Raw genomic sequence first — 25,100 nt, forward strand, 5'->3', positions numbered from 1 at the left:
TTTTTTCTCATGGATACTAGAGTCAAGGATTTCACATTAAAGAGCAACCACAGAATCTTCTGTAATGTGACACAAACATACCATAATAAGCTAAGCTACCACTATAGTATAAGAGAATATGCTAGAATATTTGATTCAGTTCACATATTCCATTGAATTTCAGCTGCAGGAGAGAGAACCGCGATTAAGTAAAATACCACTCTATCATTAGCCTTTGAAATATTCCTGAAAGAGATCATTTTTTTTGTGCGTTAGCTGAAATTCCATTGTCAGAAAATGATTTAAGCATATAATTTATGTTTTCCTGCAACTAATGCATTGCTGTCTCAAAGTGTACTTGATCTGTGGGCAAAACTGCGCTGTCCATGCACTGGAAGACCAAGCACCTGAAGTTATCGAGCTGAAGCCACTAGTGATTAAATTTTTTTAAAGAGTATGGAAGATAAAATAGAATCCAGCAGTTTACCAGCCTCTATATATTGGCAGTTTACCACCAGGTTCAGTTTGGTTATTTAATTTAATAATGAACGACTATACAAAAAATTCTCAAGGATAGCGAAAAACAGAGCTCAAAAGCCAAGCAGGTACAGTTTGCTTGGTAAAATCCTATGTTTCATCACATCAAAGATTTTCTGAACACTGAGAAAAAAAGTGCAGTTAAACAATTTGTCAAATGACGAATACAGCTCAGCTGCAAATTTGTCAAGAATTAATGCAATGCCCCTTCTTGTAATATCGCGTTCCTGATGATTAAAAAAAGCAGAGACAGTTAAAAAAATTTTTCATGCATTCAAATCGGAATTTTTCTAGTATTTGGGATGGGGTCAATGACAGGTAAATTGGTCAGTAGTTCTCAATGCATATTTTGCCTTCCCTTTAATAGTGGCCTATATCAAAGCTTATCAAATCATACGACAGAATTTTCCTGAAACCGTTCAGTCAAAAAGAACGGAATGTTTGCAAGAGCATGATGATACCATGGTAGCAATGAAGTGGGCATATTTCACCTGTAAGTGCACTAACCTGGCCAGATCCCCCTTCGTGAGCCTCAGAATGTATGTTAAAGCAGGTGAAAGTTTTTTTTTGTGCGCAAGTGGTGTTGTGTTGTGTTACTGCCATTCTTTTTGCAAGCCTGAAATATTGATTGAAATTATCAGCTTTTTATGATGGATTATTCAGCAAACCATCAGTGCATTGAAAGACCTTACCTCTTCCGTGAAGGGGGTTAATCTGCGACACCTTTGCAGGGTTTTTTGTTTAATTAATAATAACAGTAACAATGATGATAATGCTTTGTATGCATTAAAACAACTCTAAGTCTAAGAAATGCTTCTGAAATACTTCGGATGCAACTGCAGCACAAGCACACACATTCGCATGAAGGCACAAAATAATCTTGTGACAACATAAGAGGATCTCTTTTGCAGCCTTCTTGTTCCTGACAAACCTCTCACCACTCCCCAACTTCGTTCTCTTCAGTGCATCCTCTTAAGATACACCCCTCACCCCTGGCCATTTTTTTGTCTACCATCTAAGAGCTTCCCCCTGCATGCCCCATTTGCTATCATCCCTATGCTAATCAGGAACGTGCCCTCTTTTCTGCCCCATAATCATCATCATCATCAGCCTGACTACGCCCACTGCAGGGCAAAGGCCTCTCCCATGTCTCTCTCCAGTTAACCCTGTCCTGTGCACAGTTGCGGGCACCGTACCCCAGCAAACTTCTTAATCTCATCCGCCCACCTAACTTTGTGCAGCCCCCTGCTATCTGTTTGCCTTCTCTTGGAATGCACTCTGTTACCCTTAAGGAGCAGTGGTTATCTTGCCTTCACATTACATGCCCTGCCCAAGCCCATTTCTTCCTCTTGATTTCGACAAGGATATCATTAACGCGCGTTTGTTCCCTCACCCACTCCGCCCTCTTCCGATCTCTTAACGTTACACCTATCATTTTTCTTTCCATAGCTCACTGCGCTGTCCTTAAGTTAAGCTGAACCCCACTGACTTTCAATTACAGCATTACCCATAGCATCGGACAAGCTGACATGGACCAGATGGCTTTGGTGACCCTGGCACAAGATATCCACGGCGCTTCATGTTGCATCATAATAAATCTGTTTCTATCTCTCTCAGACACACATGTGGCTGTTGCAGCATCCATGTATGCGTGTGTTCCTTAATTTGAATGTGGGTGTTTGCACTGCAGTTACATCTGAAGTGTCAAACAAACTTTCCTGGGACCTCGTTTTCCTCAATATATTTTGTTTACTGGTGATTATGTTGGAGTGCCTGTCTATTCTTTAGCTTGGCGGGTGCCATATATCAACTTTCTTCCCTTTGAGTAAATTAAATGGAGGATTTGTTGCTTTACCCCACGTCTTTAAATAATGCTGCTCATTCGCCTACTTCTTTTTTGTATCGTATATAGGACAGTTGACCACTTGCTTTTGTTCTGCTGTTCAGTATGCTGTAATGGGTATGTGAGTGCAGTTTACGACCACATAGAATGAGACCATGGTTTTATGCGGTTTATCGTACGTCCCAAAGTGACTCAGACTATGAGGACGCCGTAGTGGTGGGCTGTGGATAATTTCGACCACTTGGGGTTCTTTAACGTGCACCAACATCGCACAGTACAAAAGGCCTCTAGCATTGCGCCTTCATTGAAATGAGGCCAACAAGACCGGGACCAGGCCCACATCTTTCAGGTCAGCAGCTGAGCACCACAACTACTAAGCCATCATGGCGGCTTGCCCATGTTTTTCATTCAGTGTTTCGGTATATACACTGCATTTGCCATCACCTGTTGGGTCACTTTGTCAAGCCACTGACAGCAGTAGCTTTTTGTGGCTGCTCCCTCTTTGCACGAAAAGAAAATTCAATTTGAATTTAAAGAAATTATGCGTTAAAATATTTCGTTCCATCACCTTACTTATTCACTCTCAAGGCTCAAGGGCATTATTTAGAGAAATGGGTGAACAGAACAAATTATTAACAGAACAAATCAGTTGCAGCTTTCTTGAAGGCGATGTTATTGACGATCACAGTGACAAAGGCAAAAAAGTAGTTCCAGTCGTTACTGGTGTGTGGATAAAATGAACATATGACATGCGAGAACACAGACTTTAAACATGTGGTCATTACGTGATGAAATATAGGGCTCATTGTAGTGCTCGTGAAACGCTGAAAATCAGTGCACCAGAGGAAAGAAATAGAAGTTGTAAAACAGAAAACAAGACTCTCTGTAGTGTTGAAATTGAATGGTAAAAAGAAAGAAAAAGTTATAGTAAAGCAAAAGAAATATCAATATTGTTTTGACAAATTTGGCATCAAAAAAAGGGCATTTGAAATGTTAAAAACATCTTGCCATCCTAATATCACTCCCAAATTTTAACTAGAATTGCAGACAATTTTAGAATGTGTGGTAAAATAACTATTTTGATTCAAATTTAATACCCGCCTTTGCTGCTCTGCCAATGCCAAAACTGGTAAAAAAATTTCTCGAAACATGTAATACCTAGGAGCACAATTTGAAACACTTTTTGTATAACGTGTCCATACCTCTGGATTGTAAAGTTGAGATTTCGGGGCATGGTCAAAGGTGTCTACCACTCATATTAATAAGACAGCAAGAGCTGAATTACAGCTATCCAACATTAAAATGATCATTACACTGCAAGATCAAATAGCCCCAGTTGAAGGACTCATTGTGCTTCTGCAAGTTTCAGTGGTTCTCGCTAAGCTGGTCCCAACAATACACGATCCCAGCTCTTGGAACAGCACTTCAAAAAACCTTGTTAGCAGAAGCACGAAGTTGGCAGTGCACAAAGTGCCATGAAATTACGGCCGACCATGCTCACATCGAGGACCTCATTTCAACAGCAACATACACAAATATCTACACAGTAGCAAGATTTATTACAATGAAAAAAAGGTTTTCCTTGCTGCTAACCAATACCAAGTTGCCGATTTTGAGTATTTGCGACACCTACGGACAAATGAATTGTGCCTTGTAAATTACTTCTGCTTATATGCATTGCTTACAAGGTGAGTTATTATTGAGAAAGTTGGCTTAGAATTGAAGAAAGCATATCATATCAGTTTAAGTAGTTTAAGCACACAAAGAAAGAATGAAAACATGGGAAATGAGCTGCAACCAATCAATTTATTTCCTGGCTGAAGCACTGTACACAGGAAGAAATGAATCATTATTAGTATATATGGCTTCAATGCAAAGCAATACTGCAATTCAATAAGAAATTCAAAAGACAAGCCAGTTATGAAAGTTGTTCACGTGCCATCATGTCTGTGCTATTATAACCGGTACCCTAATCTCTTAAAAGACGTTCAATCTCATAGGTAAATGAATGTGTCTTAAAGGGGGAGGGGTATACTCCATTGCCACGCCATCTAGCATGACCTACTGACAGAATTAAGTATTCCCACAGAACACCACTGCAGTACACCAATTGTCTGGAATGTCTTTTCTGACACCCATGCTTCCTAACACAAAATGTGCGTGGATTCAGGCAAGACCGCTTGAGAGAAGTGGTACAAAACAATTAAGGATTCAGGCCACCTTTTTGATGTTAATTGTGGAATATATTGTGGGCTTAGGGCACAACTGCTGTTAGCTTCGGTGCATAAGGCACACTTTGTCGTGGTTTCCATTTTGCCTTAATAGTAGAATGAAACTTTGGTCACTGACCATGTCGAACACATTGATTGACATTTCAGAACCCTAACAGATTGCTCGTCCAAAATGAAGGACCGGTCATGAAAAAGCAGCTCCTTAACTAATCAGGGCAATGACTTTGCATAAGCCTGGTGAAGGTTTGTTTCCCTTTGTTCTGATGACTGTCTTCAGCATCATCTATATTATAAAGGATTCCAGGTGCAGCCACACTTACAAATTTCTTTCAGTGGCAAAGATTTCCACATTCTCCCAAGCAATTTCGCGCCCTGGTTGTGCATGTTCTGCCACAGCAGCTGTTCGATTCCTGCCGACATCACTGTGATGCTCTTTCAGCCGCCTGGGTATGTTTCTAGCTGTCTCCCCCTACGTAGACCGAATTAATCGTCGCAAGGTAAACGATTCCAGGGAACTTCGAACGAGGCAGAGCATCTTCAACATTTGCACAATCCCCGCGCAATTTACCAGTTATAGCACGTGGGCAATATTCACCTGGTGCGTTTTGAAAACTCCTGCCCTTCGTCTAGAATGTACAGGGTCGTCAACTTGTACGAACACGCTAGTGCGTGGCCCCACTCTGGAGGGCCACTGCGCACGACACAGCCGCGCATCGAAGCGAAGTGGTAGACGACATGAAGCACCACGTCCAGGTCCAACTTCTCCTGCGCCACTTGGCTGCGATGAGCGGCCGTGCCGGACACAGTGGCCCTCCAGAGTGAGGCCACGCACTAGCGTGCTACGGGTGGACGACCTTGTAGATACGGAACCACTGCTCGCTTCAACTGACGAATGACTCAGGGACTGCAAAACCACCGTGCCTGGATCGTATTTATGACCCTGGCCCCACGTTGTACTGAATTCACATTATTAACATGCATATCCTCTGCGCAAATCAGGTTGAATGCTCGAAACAAATGAGCGCACATATTCATGTCGATTAATTATAACAAGACTTTCCGGAGAAAGGTGGAGCGTCCTCGAAGGCACTGCACAAGCGCGAGCACCCAAACAACGCAAGCACAGAAGAGTCCTTTCACAACGAATCCAGCGATCACAACGCGTCACGCAAAAGTCAAGGTCACATATACACGGTGGGAATGATGCAAAATGCCATAGGAAAATGCCATAGGATGCATGACCATAGGAAACTTTACCACACCGCCTAAAATCGAAGCGCGACCCCGAAATCACACGTCCAGGCGTGGACAGAGGCTGACCAAACAAGCAAACGATGCAAAAACGGCGGCTCAAAACCCGTCCGACAACGGCCGCATTTGTTTTTCCAGTCCCGGACTACTTGCTGGCAGGTCTCGGCTTCCGCTCGGACAGGAAAAGCGTCATGGTCACATGACCTACTTGCCATAGGCTGCTTTCGAACACGGCGCCAGAGTCGGGCTCCCCCTCGGTTACCGTACAAGGACGCTGTCATCTGCTAGCAGACGATACAAGCCACGGCCACTACGACGCCGAAGCAACGCCGAAGCAACGCCGTGCGCTCGATCATGATACTGAGTCGATTTAAAGACTGTACTGTCAGCTTAGCGTAGGTGCATTACAGAACTCAGCTTCGGAGGTATGCTCGCCTCTACTGCTTGCGGCGAAGTTCGCACAAAGTAGCCCAACTCGTTGCGGAAAGGCGGATAGACGAAAGCCTCCGCAAAAATGTTGACAACAAGCTCTATAGCTGCTCCAGTATACGAGTGGTTCACCTGCGATGCTTTCAGGTAAGCGTACAGACAGCATGTGGCAAAACAAGCGAACAAGAACCTCTTGACGACACGAGCAAACAATACGCGCTCGCAGCTCCGAACGCGCGTCCGTGTGCGGTGGATTTCAAGAAAATAAACGAAGATGCAAGAACAAAAAGTCTTGCGATGGCTCAGAGAGGAGCTACGGAGCTCATGTGAAGGTTTAACGCATGATATCGACCTCCAGGGACACGAAAAGCACTCAAAATGCACACGGAGTCTAACTTAATATGGCTGCCAGCGCGGCGCGCAGCTATCGTCTGCTGCCTTCTCAGCAGCCCCAAGCAGCCCGCGGACTGCGATAGGCTAAAAACGAACGCGTTGCTATGGCGATGCAAGCAGGTGGGCGGAGCTTTCGGGCTGCCCGAGAAAAACAAATACCGGACTCGAGTCCGCAAGTAGTCCCGGACAGTCCGGGACTGAAAAACAAATGCGCCCAACAATAAACGAAGCCAAGGCAATCCATGGGTGAAAATAACGCTTTGGGCTGGCTTTTCGTTATTTCCACCGGGTCGCAATAACGCTTTGGCTTGGATTTCCGTTATTCTCACCCGGTCGCAATAACGCCGGCCCCCCTGGCAACGTTGCGCACTATCCGAGCCATAGAGTATATGATCCGAGCCAACCACTAGGGAACAACCATACAACCACGGAGGAGTTACGGAACCGCTTCTCCCGAGTTTTCAAGATGACAAGTTCAGTGTCGAGCGCTCGAAGCCTGTTTGTGGAGTCCAAAGAACGGCTATGTGATCGCATACAAGTAAACGTGAACAGCGTTGGATCGCTGGCACGACAGATTGTGAAAGGATCAAGAACCAGCGAGGTAAAATGCCATTTCTTGGGAAGTAGCAGAAATAAGCTTGGCTCGTTTCTTGTAGACACTGATGCATACTGCCAGGAACTTCGCGCTTCAGGAGCACGCTTTGCACAACTCCGATGTGGTAAGCCAAGCCTCCTGAGCCCACTGTGCATGGCAGTTACGAATTCTCTCTTTTTGAAGAACCTCTGCAAGATGCAGAGCCTCGCCACGAACCTGCAGCTGCAGTGAGTACTTGCATTGTCGACTGTCATGCCACCTCCTAACTGCATTGTCGTTGCAGGGCGGATGCGATTCAGAAATGGTAAGTCCGCGACAGTTGGCTGCAGTGCGTATGCAATACTTGGGCGCATTGTGTTGTTCCAGTGCCCAGCATATTGAAGTGGTTAAGGAGCAGCTCCACCGGATGCAGTGCTGACGGAAAAAAAAGGCCCACGGACAAGTTGCAAATTTTATTCTCTTCATCAATGTTTTAAAAATGGGAAACCGCGCCCACAACAATCAATGCCCATGTGTCCCGGGAATAAAGTGTTCGGTGCCAATGCGTGGTGTCAATCACAGCCGGTTGATGTGAAGCAGCTTTCACTAGTCATACCTCAATCGCACTGATGACAGCAGTGGAGACTCCCTCAAGGCTGCAACATGAAAAATGTGTGATGATGTCCGTCCTTTCCCACAAATTGGCAGCAGTTTCAGTAGAACCTCTTCCTGGAAGTTTCTTGTTGTTTCTGAAAGAGCACAATGCCAACTACGATGCACAAGGCAATCCCAAGAATGGCGCACAGTACGATGAGGAGGAACTTGGTTCCAGACATGGCGGCCGGAGGGTCGTCCACATGATCTGCAGGCAAAAGGCACACTTATGAACACTGAGGCCATACTTCTCTCCCTATGCAGCGCCTGTTCTCCATGAAAGACATGCTGGCGCTGCATTCTTCCAACATGTCCACCTGAGTAGTGCCCTATGGGACCGTTTACATTCCCTCATGATATGATACCGTCAGCATGTGCACACCAAGCTTGCTAGATGTGCACTCTGCCACACTTGCTTTTAAGCCACTGAAAATTCCCAAATGACAACTTCACGTTGCTTGTCGGACAGCCTCCTTTCAATAACCGGTTTGTGTCATTGTGCCCAGACATCTCTTCCAATGCCTTTCACCTGTTGCCCATCAAAACCGTGAAAAAAAATGGGCACACACCAATTTTGGCACCTGGCAAATTTTTTCCAAACACCTCAAGAGCTCACAAAGAATGCAAATTCTGCAGTCATTTCCACCTACATTTTCAAGTTGCAGTCTACACAAGCTGTACAATACACACAAAATTCAATGCATGCTAAACAAGACTGCACAAGGAACAGTCATCTGCTTGTTGCTACTGATTGACTTCTTTCTGGCGCAAGTGATGCACGCATTAGATATGTGTCAAATATCGTGCATCCTTTCAGCAGGTTTTACCCAATCACTGTACTTTTTCTTGTTTGGTGCCACTCACACTCACTATGTCTGTGCCCACAAAGCAGTTTGACATCAGTTTATAATGAATTCATCAGACTGAGCAATAACTCATGCTATGACCTCAAAGAAAATGCATGCTACCATCTTTTTCCAACACACAGGCAGCACTTTTATTTCGGAAAGTGCGTGGCTATCAGTGTAAATTGAACAGAATGCCAGAAGTGCATCTCGCCAACACTTTATGGCTTCTCCCATACTCCTGTCCAGTATCTCAAATGCTTGAAGCTGACAGCATGTGTTCCCTAGCCCTGTCCTTCTGGCTCGGTTTATTGAGTTCCCTCAGCTGTGGATGCCCTTAATATAACACACACCACCCCATCAGCCCTCCTGCATGTCAACAGGAAGGGGCTTCAAGCAGCTAGTTGAACTGTGCTTTACACTATGCACCTGACTGCACACTGTACAATGAAAATTGGTTTCTGAGGTTTGGCGCTCTCAGCAAGACATGCAAGTGTGAAACAAGCCAGCGAAGTGCAACATCCCGCCAGTTTGATTCACATGCTGAAGCACATCTCAGTAGTGCACATTCATCCCCAGAACATGCTGAATTTCATCCAGCCCAAAAGCCTACCAAACAACAGTGAGCATTTTGTACGCAGCTGCGTGAGCAAAATTGCAGGCATCCTTCAAAATACTGCATGCAACAGGAACAGGCATGCTGTAGGGATTTGAAAGAGGGCTGACACTAGACCCACCACCTTGTTACAGTGGCTGGTAAAAATGGTAAAGTGAAATTCAGCCAGTGGAAGGTTGCCCAATGCGAGGGTTCATGTTGACTTCACAGCGCGAAACAGACAGGGACGTTTCACGCTGTGCAGTCCCCAAACGAGAATTCTGATCCAACTGGGAGAGACCTTTCTCACACTTCCAGCACTGTTTGGATACTGCACAAAACCAAGCGGCAGTAAAGCTCTCTTCCCTGCACAACACCGCAGCATATGGCCAGTCAAATGACAGCTCGAGTGGCCCGCTTGGAATTGCATACAGAAGCAGCATCATGCTCTCCTATAAGGCAGCAATGTGGAGGCTAACGTTCAACTGAACTTGAGGACGACACAGGACAGAAAAATAACAGGCCGGAAGGGAACAAGAGCTTGGGCAGGGCATGCAATGCGAAGGGAAGGCAGATACGAAGTTCACAGGGGCAGGAGAGGCCCTGCAGTGGGCGTAGTCGGGCTGATGACAAAAAACTGGACGCCGTTTTCACCAGCTGCACTCCCGTGCAGGGGATGGCTGCTGGAAAGCCACAAAACTATCTAAACTAAAGAGGTGCGAATGGGTGTTGATTGCCTTGCTACCAGCTGTTCTCGCATTGTTGGCAAATGCGAGATAAAGTGTGAAGCATGACGCGAACCACCACCAGCCACCCGTGCAGTTAGAGGGGACATAGTAGCGCTAAATAATAGGGACGAAGGGTTACTGTTACTCTGTCTTGTCTACACTAGCCCAGCTTTCTGCCTCAGAAACCCATGCAGTGAGGCACAGCTTGGCACTCTCCAATATATGAAGTAAGGATTGACTGATTACAGAACACTGCCTTATGTGCAGCACTTGTCAAAGAAGCTACAGCTGCTGGTGACATGTTTCCATGGCCGCAATGCTCAAAGCAATGGGCCATAGGTTGAACCAACACCATACCTCTTGGTGGTGCGAAAAATGATGCGGCAGGAACGATCTTGGACCGGTCCCGAGTGTCGCCCTGCTTCTGCAAGAAACAACGGGGGTCAGCCTGCACAGAAACACAGTGGCCATCATAACAGGCTACTACGCACCTCGCCTGGGCCATCAATCTCGTACAGCTTCATGGAAATGATGTCATGGTTATCTGCAAACGCAGAGAAACTTTATAGCCGCACTGTGGTGGCAATAAATGTGCTGTGACACTAACGCCCCTGCCCCATGATGGGCAACATTATATTCGTAGATGCAGCGGGATTCACTACAGCTTCCACCCACCCAAGTTGCTTCTCCGGGGGTGTAAAGAGACCTTCTTTATTCCCCGATCTGAAGGAAAACAGTCAACTGATTGATAAATTCCCCTTTTTTGTATTGTGTTGAGTTTAGTGGCACATAGTAAGCATCTCAGGCCATCAAGCTTGCCAAGCTCAAGGTAGTATATAGAAACACTCTTTTGTGCAGAAATTGATAAAAAAAAAGGAAAAAACAACGGCAACGCAAAGGGCCCAAAACGTTTCTTCGTGTGATGACATACGAAACAGACATGGCCAATAGTGCACGCTTTGCAGAAGGTTGGCGTAACCTCAGGGACCATTCTGGGCACCTCAGCAGTAAGAGTGTGGCTGAGCTGTAGTATTACAAAATCAAGCGAAGCACAAAGTCACAAGTTCTCAAGAACGTGCATTATCAGTTAAGAGATGCATTCATTACAAAACTAAGTACAGCACATTTTCCTCATTTTTTTTTTTTTTGCCCTTAAGCTGAACCCTCTTCATTAGCCTCTACGTTTCTGCCCCATGGGTGAGTACCAGTAAAGTACAGCTGTTATACACTTTTCTCTTGAGGGATATTGGGGCATGCCATTCATGATCCGAGAGAACCTGCCCTATGCGCTCCACCCCATTCTTATTCTTCTAGTTACTTCCCTCTCCTGATCCGGATCAGCGGCCACTACCTGCCCTAAGCAGATGTATTCCCTTACTATGTCCAGCACCTCGTTACCAATAGCGAACTGCTGTTCCCTTGCGAGGCTGTTCAACGCTACTTTGGTTTTCTGCATGTTAATTTTTAGACCCACCGTTCTGCTCTGCCTCTCTAACTCATTGATCATGCTTTGCAGTTCATGTCCTGAGTGACTTAGCAAGGCAGTGTCATCAGCAAATTGCAGATTACTTAGGTATCCTCCATTAACTCTTATCCCCAACTGTTCCCGTTTCAGGCCCCGGAATACCTTCTGTAAGCAGGCGGTGAATAGCATTGGTGAGATCGTGTCTCCCTGCCTGACACCCTTCCTTATTGGAATTCTATAGGTACACGTAAAAACCAGATGTATTGTGCTAAGAGACAAAGAGGGCAAAGTCGTTAGCAATACGAAAAACGTTAGTTATATGGGGTTTTATGGCGCATAAGCAACTATGGCTATTATGCGCCAAACACAAGGTTAGATAGTGTATAGAGGTTACATTATAATAGATTTAAAACATTGGCTTTCTTTAGAAACTTACAAACAAGTGAAAACTCGACAAGTGTTTGCTCGCCTTAAAGCAATGCGGGATGAAATGGAATGTGTTCATTGTAAAATACCGTAAAAAATTTTTTTCTAAGTTCTTCGAGACGCGAACAAGAAATTAAAATGTGATTTACTGTGCGCTCCTCACCACACATTTCACACAGAGGTTTGTCTTTTTTTGTTAATAAGAAGTTATGGGTGATGTGTGTGTGACCTATGCGTAAACGACATAAAATTACTTCGATAAAACGCTCTTTATGGCGGCATGATTTCCATTCTTTTAAAATGGGCTTTATGGTATGCAGCTTGTTGTGTCCTTCATTTTCCCAAGAAGCTTGCCACTTGGCTCTTAGTCTGCTATGCACTAACTTCATGTAATCTCTAGGAGGCAAATTCACGTTTTATTTCCATGGTTCTGGTTTGTGCAGCACACATGTCGGCTCTCTCATTGTCCCTAATGCCAATGTGACTGGGAACCCAGCAGAATTTTATAACATGTTTTTGTGTTGTGACCTTTAATATATTGTGTATAATGCTTCCAATCAGTGGCTCCGTAGCATTTTTGGAGTTTAATGCTGTAAGGACGCTCAGTGAATCTGTATAAATGATGCTGTTTTGATGTTTTCATTTGTTATTTTCTGTACCGCAACACTAATAGCATAACACTCCGCGGTGAAAACTGTAGCACATGAGGGAAGTCGTACTGCATTTTCATTTTTTCCTTGTATTACTGCGCTTCCTACATGAGCATGAGTTTTTGACCCATCAGTATAAAAGGCAGTATAATTTCTGTATTTTTGCTGTAGTGCTAGATATTCTTATATTATATGGTCGTGTGGTGTACAGGTTTTCCTGAGGCGTGTTAGTGTGACGTCACACACTGTGGGGAGAGTGTACCACGGTGGTAGCGCTTCGTGTCTTGGGGCAATATTTTTGATTTCGTTAAGCATGTTCAGAGTTTGACATTTTTCTTCGCAGCGCAAGAGCAACGGCTTAATCGCATGGGGCTTGTTGTTGAAGAGTATTCGGGATGGGCATTTCGTGACAATTGGGTAACAGAGATGTTCGGGCTGAGAAAGGATTTTGAGGATGTATGTACAAGTTAGTGCAGTTCTTCGATCTTCTAAGGAAGGTTCATTAGTTTCCACATACAGACTTGCTATTGGTGAAGTTCTGTAAGCACCGGAAGACAACCTTAAACCAAGATTACGGACAGGATCCAGTCGTTTTATGTAGGACGGTCTTGCTGAGCCATATACTATGGACCCATAGTCTAACTTAGAGCGAACCAGAGAACGATATAGTATATGTAACAGGGAAGCTCTATCAGACCCCCAGCGTTTTCTTGATAGTATTTTCAGCACATTGAGGGCCTGGGAAGCTTTTTTCTTTAAGCTGTTTATATGTGGCAAGAAAGTGAGCTTTTTATCGAAAGTTATCCCTAGGAATTTATGCTCTTGTTTGACAGGTAGTGGGGTTTGGTTTAGATATAGTGTGGGGTCGGCCTGTAGGCCTCGTCTCAAAGAGAACGTTCGATTGGTCAGGAAGTCGCTCTAACAGCTCAGCATCCTGCCGCGGATACCTAGGCCCGCTAGGTCACGGAGGATACCGAACCTCCACGTGGTATCGTAAGCCTTCTCCAGGTCAAAGAAGACCCCTATACAGTGTTGGTTGTGGATGAACGCTTCCCGGACTGTGTTCTCAAAGCGTACAAGGTGATCGGTTGTGGAACATGTCTTCACTGGTGTATATCTAAAAGTTGCTGGGACTGAAGTATGAAGGTTAGTCTGATGTTTAGAATGCTTTCGAATGATTTTGCTATATAGCTAGTGAGTGCTATTGGCCTGTAACTGGTGGGACTAGTTTGTGGTTTCCCTGGTTTTAGGAAGGGTACTATGATTGCTTCTTTCGATGCTTGGGGGATTTCTCCACTCATCCATATTTTATTGAAAAATTTTAGGAGAGCCTCTATGGCAGTCTCAGAGAGGTGAGCAAGCATGGCATAATGTATATTGTCTGGGCCTGGTGCTGTCGTTTTACCGGACGTTAGTACTGTGTTTAGTTCCTGCATGGTAATAAGCTGATTGTAGTCTTCATGTATGCATGTTCCAAAGGGCAGGCTTTGTTTTTCTACTATTGTTTTGTGCTTTTGAAATGTGTGTGTGTAGTTGGATGAGCTTGAAACTGTGGAAAAATGCTCACCCAATATGTTGGCCTGCTCTTCTAATGTTGTTTGAGTACCGGGTGTTGTTAGCATTGGAAATGTGAATGGAGTAAAATTTCCTGTGAATTTCCGCACCTGCTCCCACATTTTCTTTGATGATATTGAGCTGTTTATGGAGGATATGTACTGTTGCCATGATGCCCTTTCTGCGTTGCGTCTAATGTATCGTGCTTTGGCTCTGGCCCTTTTGAAGATGAGCAAGTTTCCTGCAGTGGGATATCTGCGAAGGTTGCCCCAAGCCTTGTTTTGCTGCTTTTTAGCCAATGAGCATTCAGTTGACCACCAAACTTTATGTGTTTTTCGTGCAATTTCAGACGTTTGTGGGATGGCTTCTATTGCTGCAGATATTAAGCATGTGACAAATTTTTCATTTAGTTCTTCTATAGTAAGGGTTTCGGCATATTCTCTTTCTAGTATGGCCTTCGTTCTGAAAAGTGCCCAATCGGCGAGGTGAATTTTCCATCGCCGTGGCTTTGTAGGGAGGATGAATGTAGCTGATGTTAGTTTTAAAACCGTAGGTAAGTGATCACTTCCCCGGGGGTCACCTAAAACATCCCAAATAAAATCATCAAAAACAGATGGTGATGCAAATGCTAAATCGAGGCAGGTCATTTTTCCAGAGCTGGGGCAGCAGTACGTAGCTTTTCCCGTATTCATTAAACATATGTTATTCGAAAGAATAAAATCCTTGATGAGCTGACCCCTGGAATCAGTATGCTCACTTCCCCAGAATGAGGAGTGTGCGTTAAAATCCCCTATTATTACATATGGCTCTGGCAACTGTTCCGGAAGTTCTTCTAGGTCATGCATGGCTATTGTGTTGTGGGGTGGTATGTACACAGAGCATATTGTTATTGTTTTATGGCTAATGATGTTTACTGTGACCGCTTCTAAGTTCGTCTTTAATGATACCTCTCTTGCAGGGACATCGCTTTGCGTAATGATAGCAACGCCTCCTGAGAGTCGGCTAGCTTGTACTCGGTCTTTCCGGAAAATATTATATTTTTTTAAGATGTTTGTGTGCTGTGGCCCAAGGTTCGTTTCTTGCAGGCACACAGCTGTAGGTGCCATTGTTTTGAGCATATCGGTTATGTCTGTGTAGTTTCTGTGTAGACCTCTACAGTTCCATTGTATTAGATACGCCATTGTGATAAGTTGGGGATTGGGGAAAGTTACGTATTCTCAGGAGCAGTGATTCGTGGTTTCCCTTTTTTCTCTAAGAGAGTCTCGCCGCCGCTGCAGCGGTGGCGAACCAGGAGTTGTATCCATCGCCACTTCCGTGGCGCCGGATTTCCGCGGAGAATCCGCGGATGCGTGTGTCAGCGGACTTTCGCTGACATCCATCTCTTCCACGGTGGACGTGGAGGATGCTTCTTGTTTGCGATGGCCCGTGGCCTTCGCATTCGTCTTTTTTGTTGGCACCACTGAACCATGCTCTGCTCCAGGGGCAGAGTCTCTTGGGCCAGCAGGTGCCTTCTTAGAGGGGTGGGGCGACAGGTCCAGTTCAGCAGAGCTGTTCTGGGTGTCTGTCGCCGAGGATGCCGCTGCTGAAAGTGGGGCCTGAGGGCCTCCGGCAAGGATCGCGTGGTCTTCCCACGAAATTTTCAGCCCTGTGGACTGTGTCACCGACTTCTGTGGTGGGGACTTGGTTGTTGACCCCAGGTCCACCGGATAGACCTGTGTGCCGACAGAAACTGAAGGCGGCGGCGGTCCCCGCATCACCGCTTCAGAGTATGTCCCTTTCTGTTGGAAAGAGACGCGTTTTTTTGCTTCAAGGTAGGACAGGTTTTCTGTGGTCTTCAAAGTTATGATTTGTTTTTCTGTTTTCCAGACTGGGCACGACCTGGAGTACGCGCCATGTGCGCCATTGCAGTTGATGCATTTTGGTGTGCGTTCGCATCTTTCAGCAAAGCAGAAAGATGCATCTTTCGCATCTTTCCTCTGTATGTGCGTCTTCTGCGCATGTGACACAAGTGGGTTTACCGCGGCAAGCCAACATGCTGTGTCCAAAGCGCTGGCACTTGAAACATCGTCTCGGGTTCGGTATGTATGGGCGGACTTTACAATGGAGGTAGGCGGCATGGATGGAGTCAGGCAGAGTTGTGGTATTGAAAGTTAAGACAATGTGTTTTGTTTTGATTTCAACATTGTTTCTTCGAATGGTTATTCGTCGGGCTGCTATTACTCCTTGTTCAGATAGTTCTTCTTCCATTTCCGCATCGGTACTCTGTAGGAGTTCATATTCAGATATGACGCCCTTTGAGTGGTTCAGGGTGCGGTGTGGGGTTACCTGTACACTCGTTTCTCCAAGATTCTGTAACGACATCAGTTTGGTGCTCTGTTCTTTTGTGTTTATTTCTACAAGGAGATATCCGGTTCGCTGCTTTTTTGCTTTGTAGTCTTTGCCTACACACCTTTTTAGGGTGTTGGCGATCACAAATGCAGACAAGTTTGCTACAGGTTCATCTGTATTTGAGTGAACCATGAAAAACTTTGGAAACGTTTCTGGTTTCTGTGGCATCAATTTTTTCGCATCGGTGCGACCCCTTTTTGGGGGCCGATCAGATTATTTTGCAAATTTTTCCATACGGCATGTACTGGCTAAGGGTTCCTCATACTCTGTCGCCTCTGATTCACCCTTATACACAGAGGAAGGTCCCGGGACTCCCCGCCTGGTAGACAAACGAGGAGCCCATCGGCCGAGGATTGACCACTTCCTCGACCGCCACCGTTCATGGTTTCTTCCCTCCACCTTTCAACCTATCGCCACGGTACGGATAACAGCTTCGGTATGGGGGCTAAGGGTCCGTCCGTGGTGGCGCCAAGCACCAACACCTCGTTTCAAAAGGTGCCCCTGCGGGAGCAATACGGAAAAGACAGTTCAAACAGCCGAAGAGTTCTACACAAATCTATACAGTACCCATACAACCAGAATGCTCATGAGAGAGTCAGTAGTGCACAGCAATGGGACATCCCGCCAGTAACAAAAGAGCAAGTAAAGAAAGCCATAGGAGCAATGCAAAGGGGGAAAGCAGCTGGTGAGGATCAGGTAACAGCAGATTTGTTGAAGGACGGAGGGGAGATCGTGCTACAAAAACTAGCCACCCTGTATACGCAATGCCTTGTGACCTCGAGCGTACCAGAAGCTTGGAAGAACGCTAACATTATCTTAATTCGTAAGAAAGGAGACGTCAAGGACTTGAAGAATTACAGACCGATCAGCTTACTGTCCGTTGCCTACAAGGTATTTACTAAGGTAATCGCTAATAGTCAGGACAAACCCTAGACTTCAATCAACCAAATGATCAGGCAGGCTTTCGTAAAGCATACTCGACAATAGACCATATTTACACTACCAGTCAGATGATAGAGAAACGCGGAGAATATAACCGACCCCTATATACAGCCTTCACTGATTACGAGAAAGCATCTGACTCAGTGGAAACCTCAGCTGTCATGCACGCAATCAGGGTGTAGAAGAGTGTTATGTGCAAATATTGGAAGATATCTATACCGACTGCACAGCTACCATAGTCCTCCATAAAGTCAGCAATAAAATTCCAGATTGTGTCATATGCATTCTCTAAATCGAAAAAAACAGCAAGGCATTGTTGTTTGTGCACAAAAGCTTCGTGGACAGCATTTTCTAGATGAACTAGGTGGTCTGTTGTGGAGCATGCCTTTTTGAAACTGAATTGATGAACATCGAGAAGCTCACGAGCTTCGAGCACGAAGTTTAAATCTAATATTCCCGATATTTTCAAAAGATTTCGCAAGGCAGCTGGGAGAGGTTGGTGCTTTTTCGCGTTTTAAAAATGGAACGATGATGGCCGCCTTCTTCCAGGATACCCGATACCCAAACCTTAATAAAAAATTTTGAAAGTGCCTCCACGGCAGGTTCAGAGAGGTGGGATAGCATTTGATAATGTATTTTGTCTGTGTGGATTTCTTGACCTGTAACAAGATTATTATATGGTTCAACTGTATAGCCACTTGTAGGGAGTCTTTGTATTTTAGAAATGATTCAGTATAGTGTGATGAGATGGAAACTGCCGAAAAATATTGACCTAAAATGCCTGCCTGCTCTTCGATGTTTGTCTGTATAGCAGGGGCTGTTAGAAAGGGGAGTATTTGCCACTCAGCTTTGGCACCTTCTCCCACATTTATTTTGTAACTTTGCCATGAAGTCTTTTCGGCACTAGAGCGGATATCTTTCTGTGTGGGGTACCTGTGGAAGATTCCCAATGCTTTGCTTTGTTTCTTTTTTGCTACTCCACATTCCTTTGTACACCAGGTTTTGTTGCACCACTCCAGAAGACAGCCAGGAGCGCAGCTATTTATTCTAGGCTGCCATCTTCTTGCAACAGTTGGCGAAGTGTCGTGGTTTTGCTCAAATGATATCTGGAGAAGGAATGGGCCATACGGGCTGTCCAAGACGTCCCATTTAGAAGGGAGACAAATCTACGCAGCTTATTTTGGTTCGTGGGGCTTAACGTCCCAAAGCGACTCAGGCTCTGAGGGACGCCGTAGTGGAGGGCTCCGGAGTAATTTCGACCACAGCACTTTGCCTCCACAAAAATCCAACCGCTGTGGCCTTTCGGGTGAGCAGCCGAGCGCCGTAACCACTGAGCCACCGCAGAGGCTCCATTTTCCTCAGCTCAGAGCACAGCAAGTGTGGCTGAGTAGGCATATATTATTGCAGGGAATAAAATCTTGTAAAATACCGCCTCTAGTGTCTGATCGCTTCCCCACAAATTGGAGTGAACATTAAAATCCCCGACTAACAGATATGGCACTTGTGACTGTTTTAAAAGCTTTTCTAAGTCATGGAGTGTTAGTGCAGCTGAAGATATACAAAACATACTGTAATTGTTTTAAAATGTACAGCAGTGACTGCAACAGCTTCAAATGTAATCTAAGGCTCGACTTTGCGAGTGGCCACACGACTTTAGACGACTATGGCCTATTTGAGAGCCGATTTGCTTTCTCTCGGTCGTGGCGAAAGACTATATTTAATTAAATTTTTTTTTGTTTCGATCCCAAGTTTTATCTCCTGCAGACATAAAACAAGCGGGGAATATAAAGCAAGGATATCTTTTACGTAGTTTTTTTAACATGCATCGACAGTTCATATCTAATTCCTTTTGTGGATGTATTTAAAACCCTGTACGGATTTGTGGCTTCTCCCGATGGGGGAAGCTGTGTAGCCATCCTTCTGAAATGGCAGGGAAGCCTTGGTGTGGATGGCCCTGCCTGGCCTTGTATTCCCACTAACTGCCCAGAGGCAGGTGTCAGTGGTGGGTGGGGAACGAGGCAGGCACACTGTGTCACCAAACACCGTAAGATGTTTCTTCATTGAATTTTTTTTTCGTGCCTCGGGGTTGCTCGCACTTTCAGATGATTATTTGCTTTTCTTTTTTGAATACTTCAGAGGCTCGTGAGTAGGCTGCGTGTGGACCTTTCAAATTTGCACATTTTGTTAGAGTTGATTGGCAGCTGTCTGTATCGTGTTCGGTTTCGGCACATTTGCCACAGGTCCCGTTGCCTCTACATGTCTTGCTGCCATGGCCATACTTTTGGCATTTGAAGCATCTCCTAGAGTTAGGGATGCCTGGGCGCACTGGGCACCTGATGAACGCAACCCGGACAGACTCAGGCAACCGAGTGCTGCCGAATGCTAGCACGATGTGAGGTGTTGTTTTTTCTTCTCCTCTACGCCTGATAGTGATGCGGCGAAGGGACGTTACACCTTGGTCTCGCAAATTCTCGAGGAGCTCGTTCTCATCCTCTGCCATTAGCAGCCGCCTTCTGTGAGGTGTTACTGTGATGTCTAGGTCAGCAAGTTTCTGTTGTTTGAGTAATGCATCACTCTACTGTTTGGACTTGACCTGTACAAGCAGATCTCCGGAGGAGAGTTTTTTTGCTTCGTATTCCTCGCCTATGTTAGCCACGTTTGTATTACAAACGCTGATTGCGCGGCCTCTGGAGCTTTTTGCTCAACAGCATGGACAATCAGGAACTGTGGGAAATCTTCAGCAGATTTCGAAGTTGGAACTTTGTCTCCTTCGGTGCGGTTCGAGGGGGGGGGGGGGGGGGGGGGGAATTCAGAAATCATGCGGCACGTATGGATTAAGGGTTCCTATTCTGTGCTTTACCCCTATAGACACAAGAAGGTCCCGAAGACATACCTGTTTTAAAATGTTATTTTTGTTTGGGACCTGAGCTAGGTCTTCTGTAAGCATGAGGCCACCGGGGACAGAGTGTTTAAAAGCTCTTTTATGTCACTGCAGTTATTTAATAGTCCTTGGCAATTCCACTGCATACGGAATGCCATGTTGGATGTTTTTTGGGACTGTAGTTTAAAACTTCAGATACCAGTTTTGGGGGTACTGGGGTCTTCTCTTTTTCACTCAAGGCAGGTGTGCCCAGCGGGGAGAGCTGTGTGTCCATTGTCTCCCAACTGGGCGAAGCCTTGCCAACTTAGAGGCCCTTTTTCAGATGTGGCCCTGCCTCGGGCTCTGAGAGGGCAGTGGCCGGAGCCGCCCTTGTGCACCACATTGGTGGTTGTTGCTGTGTGCTACTTGGAACGTAGCAGGGAGTTGCTTTCGTGCTTCTTGATGAGTTATGTTTTCCTTCGTCTTTATCCCTATTATAATTCCAGGTTGGACGAAACCTCCAGTACGCCCGTTGATCCCCTTCGCAGCGTGCGCACAGTGGTGCAGCGTTGCTGTTCATGACCATCTGATGAAGATGTTTGGCGGCCGGAACAGCTCTGAGAACCACTTGCTCAGCTCTGAGCTGCCACCTGTGACCACCTCAGAGTTTGATTTAAGTCATCCACTCACAGACCCCAGTCCTGCTGTAATAAAAAGAACAAGGGGTGACATGCCATGTCACCTGAAAGATCTCCAGTGACTGCAGATGCCCCAAAGTAGTAGTGCGTGGGCAGCTGAACGCCCTTCACAGTGAAGCACTCCTTCCAAGCATTCTTCCCTTCTATGTCCGTTGCCACCTGCAAGAACAGGACACTGCATACACCAGGTGTGCCTCATCTCATCTTGGCCAACGGCAGGATAGGGAACCTTCTCAAAATTCTGGTGGCAAATTGTAGAGCATGTGAATTCATAATCACTACTGTAATAAGGGAGTAATTACTCATTGGCATCCACCCGAGCGCAGCCATACGGCTACAAAGGAAAGTAGCCGTATGGCTGCGCTCGGGTGGATGCCAATGAGTAATTACTCCCTTATTACAAATCTACTCCACCTTGGGGGATTCCCCTAAAAATTTGACCAACATAATCACTATTCATTTTGATGTGCACTACATTCGACTTTTTGCTGTGTTTTCCTGAAAAGAAAGCATGCAAAATACAGCCGCCGACTGATTTTTCAGACTCGGTGGGACCCGGAAAATGATCCAAATGATAGAACCCGAAAAATCCGTGATCAAAAAAAAAAAAAAATTGCTGCGAAAAACCGTCTTTCAAAATGAGGAAAGCTTCCCAACAAGTGGTAATACTAGACTAGCCATGTCCTCCCACATCAGGGGTTGCGGTGCAGTCGCAAGTCATGCCGCAAATGAAAGCCACGGGAAGCAAGAACAGGCGCTCACAAAATTGTGCCTGCTCGCGTCTATATTAGGCCGAAATAACAAACTTTCAGGTGAAAGACCATCTCCACAGTATTGTTGGCGTCTATTTTAGTCCAAAGAATCCAACTTTTAGACTCTGCAAAGTGCGAAATATCAGTCGTGAAGATGTACACGTTCCTATGAGGTGCATGACTTTGTCAGCGAAGTCCGAATTATTGGAGTCCGGCTGCTGTCACAGCAGCGCTCTCAGATGGGAAGTTCGCCTCTGGTGGTGGGGGCGGACAAAGTGGCCCCTCGCGTTGCCACATAACTTGGCCATTCTACTCACTGTAGTACTGTGCAGAAACTGCTGTGCCCTTCCGCAATGTACACCGCCCAGTCACAGTTGCGGCACCACCAAACGCAGCTACACTCCACATCTGAAAGCGCTGCCATCACAGTGCACAAGTGCATGGTCACATTGTACTTTTTCATATTCCGCGCACTTTTTTTTCGACGCGGAAAAAAGTATATAGCACACATCAAAACAAAAACTAATTAGACCTTTCTTGGCAGGCTCTACAATTTGGCACTGGAACTTTGGCCACAAATGTGATAGTTAAATTCCTTTCCAACTCATTAATTTATTTAATTGATTGAAAAAATGATAACATGCAACCAAAATAAAGCTCAGCTAAAGCTGCGCTACAAGAGCAACTCAGCACAACACAGGCACCCCCCAAATGTGGGGCCTCGGCAGCTGCAGATGGGGCAGAGAAAGCACTCACTGTGAGAACGTCATTCTCGTAGCGTATGACAACGTGCGTATCGTGATCAACATTTCTAAACTTGGCCTCGCACCCAGCCAGCTCAGTGTGGGTGCCGTCACGGTCATGGTCGTACGACAGTGTGCCATTGTTGACCATTGCAGAAATGTAGGGGTGGCCATGCTATAAATCACCAAGAGAACAAGAGTCAGAGCGCAGTAAATGTATATGCATGCATAAGGCACGTCTGTGTCACACAAGCTGTCAGGAACACGGTACTTACAACCATGCACTGTCTCCAATGGCAGTTTTAAAGGAGAGGGTCTTTGCAATTAAAAAATTGCAAACATGCGCACACCTTCAATTATACTAACCATAATTATAGCACATATACTATGTCATGGACTAAGATTACAGGATTCTGCTGAGCACAATAGGCACCAACTGGTTCGTGCCCAATGACAACTGGTCATGTGAAATGCTACCACTTTGTCTCCTGGTATTGGACCTGGTTCCATCAGATTCCTACTAGGCAATTGATAACATCTACTAGCTTCTTCTTGAAGGAGCAAACTAACCAGAGGCATTCCACAGTTTTTGTTAAAACTGGGCAGTGTTAACACTGGCCTCGGTTGTAGGAAAGCGTTGGAAATAACTTGTCAAAAACCTCCTGTTGCACTTGGACAGTTTCTTCCCGGGTTTTGCACATGAAACATTCGCGTACTGCTCATGCCATCTTTCGAAGGATGGTTTGGCTTGTGGGGGGACGTCCATCGAAATGTGACCGCATCGGCCGGGACCGACACACCATGCTGCATGGTGGCAGCCACTGATGCCACACACACTTGGAGAGTCTCTCAGCGCCCCTGACCCCACATTCAAAACAAACATCATCTGGCGTAAAAACTACTATCCAAAAATTAGCATTTAAGGTGGATTGAGGGCAAACTCCCAAGTTTATGCCTGACATGTATTGTTATTCTCTGGGTTACAACCACAGTATGAACGGTGAACCTAAGCATGCTAACACATTTTAACTGCTCCATCAAAAAGGGATTAGGTTCTGTAGTTCATAGCCATAGGTCAACAACAATTTGAAAATATTTTCTTTACTGCTTTCACAAAACTATTTTTAACTACATTTAGAACTGAACTACAGTAAAAACAACTAACTGTACGGAACAGCTTATTTCACTGTTAAATAGTGCAAACAGTTGATGCTCTCAGATTTGAGAGAAGCAGTGCGAAAAGGCACAATTTAACAGGTCTGTTGCACTGCGCACTGCTTCTTCAAGGCTCTAGAGCACAGTCACAAGTAATGACGTGGCAACAGAAACCTCCTTACATTATGCGGACCATTTTGGTTGGCATATGTGTCAAAAAATATTCCAAGACCTGAAAACTTGTCCTTGCTACCGAACACTGGCCCTGCAATGAAAATACAAAATTGTGCTGTACATGAACACATAACAGATCACTTGTGTGTGAAAACTACAGCCGTCTTGCAACAATGGGGCTGAAGGGAGCCAATCAACAACGCATGTGTTTAGCCTGATTGGTCGTCTGGTCCAGGTTAAGCTGATCTATTTGCACCGCAGATGTGAAGACAGCACGAGGCGTGATCGGCTGCGGTGATAGCACAGTGCTCTGTTGCCACAGGGCCCTTTTGGAGGGCACTCCCCACCCAGCGTTGTGCCTGTCGGTGGGCCGCAGTCGAGCAGACCAGTGTAAGAAGCCGCCAATGGTGCCCGGTGGCCTCACAGCTGAGGAGTTGTCCGGTTTCTTCTTTTCTACCTTGATATTGGTCAGCATTATCGCTTACTGCATGCAGCTTGTGGGGGTTTTTATGTTGTTATTTTTAACGTCCCAAAGCGACTAAAGCTATGAGAGGCGCCGTAGTGGAGGGCTCCGGAAATTTAGACCACCTGGGGTTCTTTAACATGCACTGACATCGCACAGTGCACGGGCCTCCAGAATTTCACCTCCATCAACCACCGCGGCCGGGATCGAACCCGCGTCTTTCGGGTCCGCAGCCGAGCACCACAACCACTGAGCCACCGCGGCGGCGAAAATGCAGCTTGTATACATTGTCATTATTTAAAAATTTTTTTCTGCTTTCATGTGCTAAATTTTCTAACTTACTCCTCTTTGTCGTCATTTTTTAGCCTTTGTATAATGAAGACACAGTTAATATGTTCTGCCTCATCACTTCAAATTGCTTAAACTTTGTTCGTTTTAATGTATATAGCATCTCTTTCCTGATGCGAGGCTAGCAGAACAAATAAATAAACAAAGCAACAGACCTAACAGTCAGGCATACATCAGTCCTCGTGTTGTGCACTTTCAGAGCAAAGCGTAGTTGGGCGACATGGCCCACCTAAAAAAAAAGGGTCATGACATGGTCTACCAACAAACCGTAGTTTTACGTTGCAGCTACTTGTTATGCGTATTTAAAGAAAGAAGTCCCTCTGAGAGCGATTTGAAGCAGCCTGAGTGAAGTCATTGACTGGCAACATCCTCTGCCACTGCACAGAAGGAGGAAGGATGGATGTCATTAGCCCAGATCCCACC

The 25,100-nt window shown here is 45.5% G+C and overlaps 2 protein-coding genes across 3 annotated transcripts in view; one reads left to right on the plus strand and one right to left on the minus strand.

Annotated features, from left to right (window-relative positions):
- The first annotated feature begins 6,896 nt into the window (after nucleotides 1–6,896).
- On the plus strand, nucleotides 6,897–7,800 carry BORCS7 (BLOC-1 related complex subunit 7). Its single transcript, XM_089578117.1, has 5 exons — nucleotides 6,897–7,264; nucleotides 7,320–7,382; nucleotides 7,442–7,485; nucleotides 7,542–7,562; nucleotides 7,625–7,800. Exons 1-5 carry the CDS (start codon nucleotides 7,130–7,132, stop codon nucleotides 7,674–7,676), a joined length of 315 nt encoding a protein of 104 aa, XP_089434243.1. The 5' UTR covers nucleotides 6,897–7,129; the 3' UTR covers nucleotides 7,677–7,800.
- Nucleotides 7,696–25,100, minus strand: part of LOC149349170 (vesicular integral-membrane protein VIP36) — a 105,098-nt gene continuing 87,693 nt past the window's right edge. For both annotated transcript variants that reach the window (XM_089578115.1, XM_089578114.1), the window contains 6 exons: nucleotides 23,875–23,957; nucleotides 22,551–22,712; nucleotides 21,087–21,201; nucleotides 10,551–10,603; nucleotides 10,417–10,483; nucleotides 7,696–8,099 (listed from right to left, as the gene is read on the minus strand). In XM_089578115.1, coding sequence (XP_089434241.1) covers nucleotides 7,951–8,099; nucleotides 10,417–10,483; nucleotides 10,551–10,603; nucleotides 21,087–21,201; nucleotides 22,551–22,712; nucleotides 23,875–23,957 — 629 coding nt within the window. In that variant the 3' untranslated portion in view covers nucleotides 7,696–7,950. The remainder of the gene's footprint in view (nucleotides 8,100–10,416; nucleotides 10,484–10,550; nucleotides 10,604–21,086; nucleotides 21,202–22,550; nucleotides 22,713–23,874; nucleotides 23,958–25,100) is intronic.

The sequence above is a fragment of the Amblyomma mixtum genome, chromosome 3, assembly GCF_055824585.1.
Source record: "Amblyomma mixtum isolate Tamu chromosome 3, ASM5582458v1, whole genome shotgun sequence".
NCBI classification, from domain to species: Eukaryota; Metazoa; Arthropoda; class Arachnida; order Ixodida; family Ixodidae; genus Amblyomma; species Amblyomma mixtum.

What these genes read in the sequence shown, in the direction of transcription:
- BORCS7 (XM_089578117.1), top strand. Translation starts at nt 7,130, where the DNA reads ATGACAAGTTCAGTGTCGAGCGCTCGAAGCCTGTTTGTGGAGTCCAAA. An exon ending in AAGGATCAAGAACCAGCGAG is followed by an intron (nt 7,265 to 7,319) that starts GTAAAATGCCAT and finishes CGTTTCTTGTAG; the next exon opens with ACACTGATGCATACTGCCAG. An exon ending in GCGGATGCGATTCAGAAATG is followed by an intron (nt 7,563 to 7,624) that starts GTAAGTCCGCGA and finishes GTGTTGTTCCAG; the next exon opens with TGCCCAGCATATTGAAGTGG.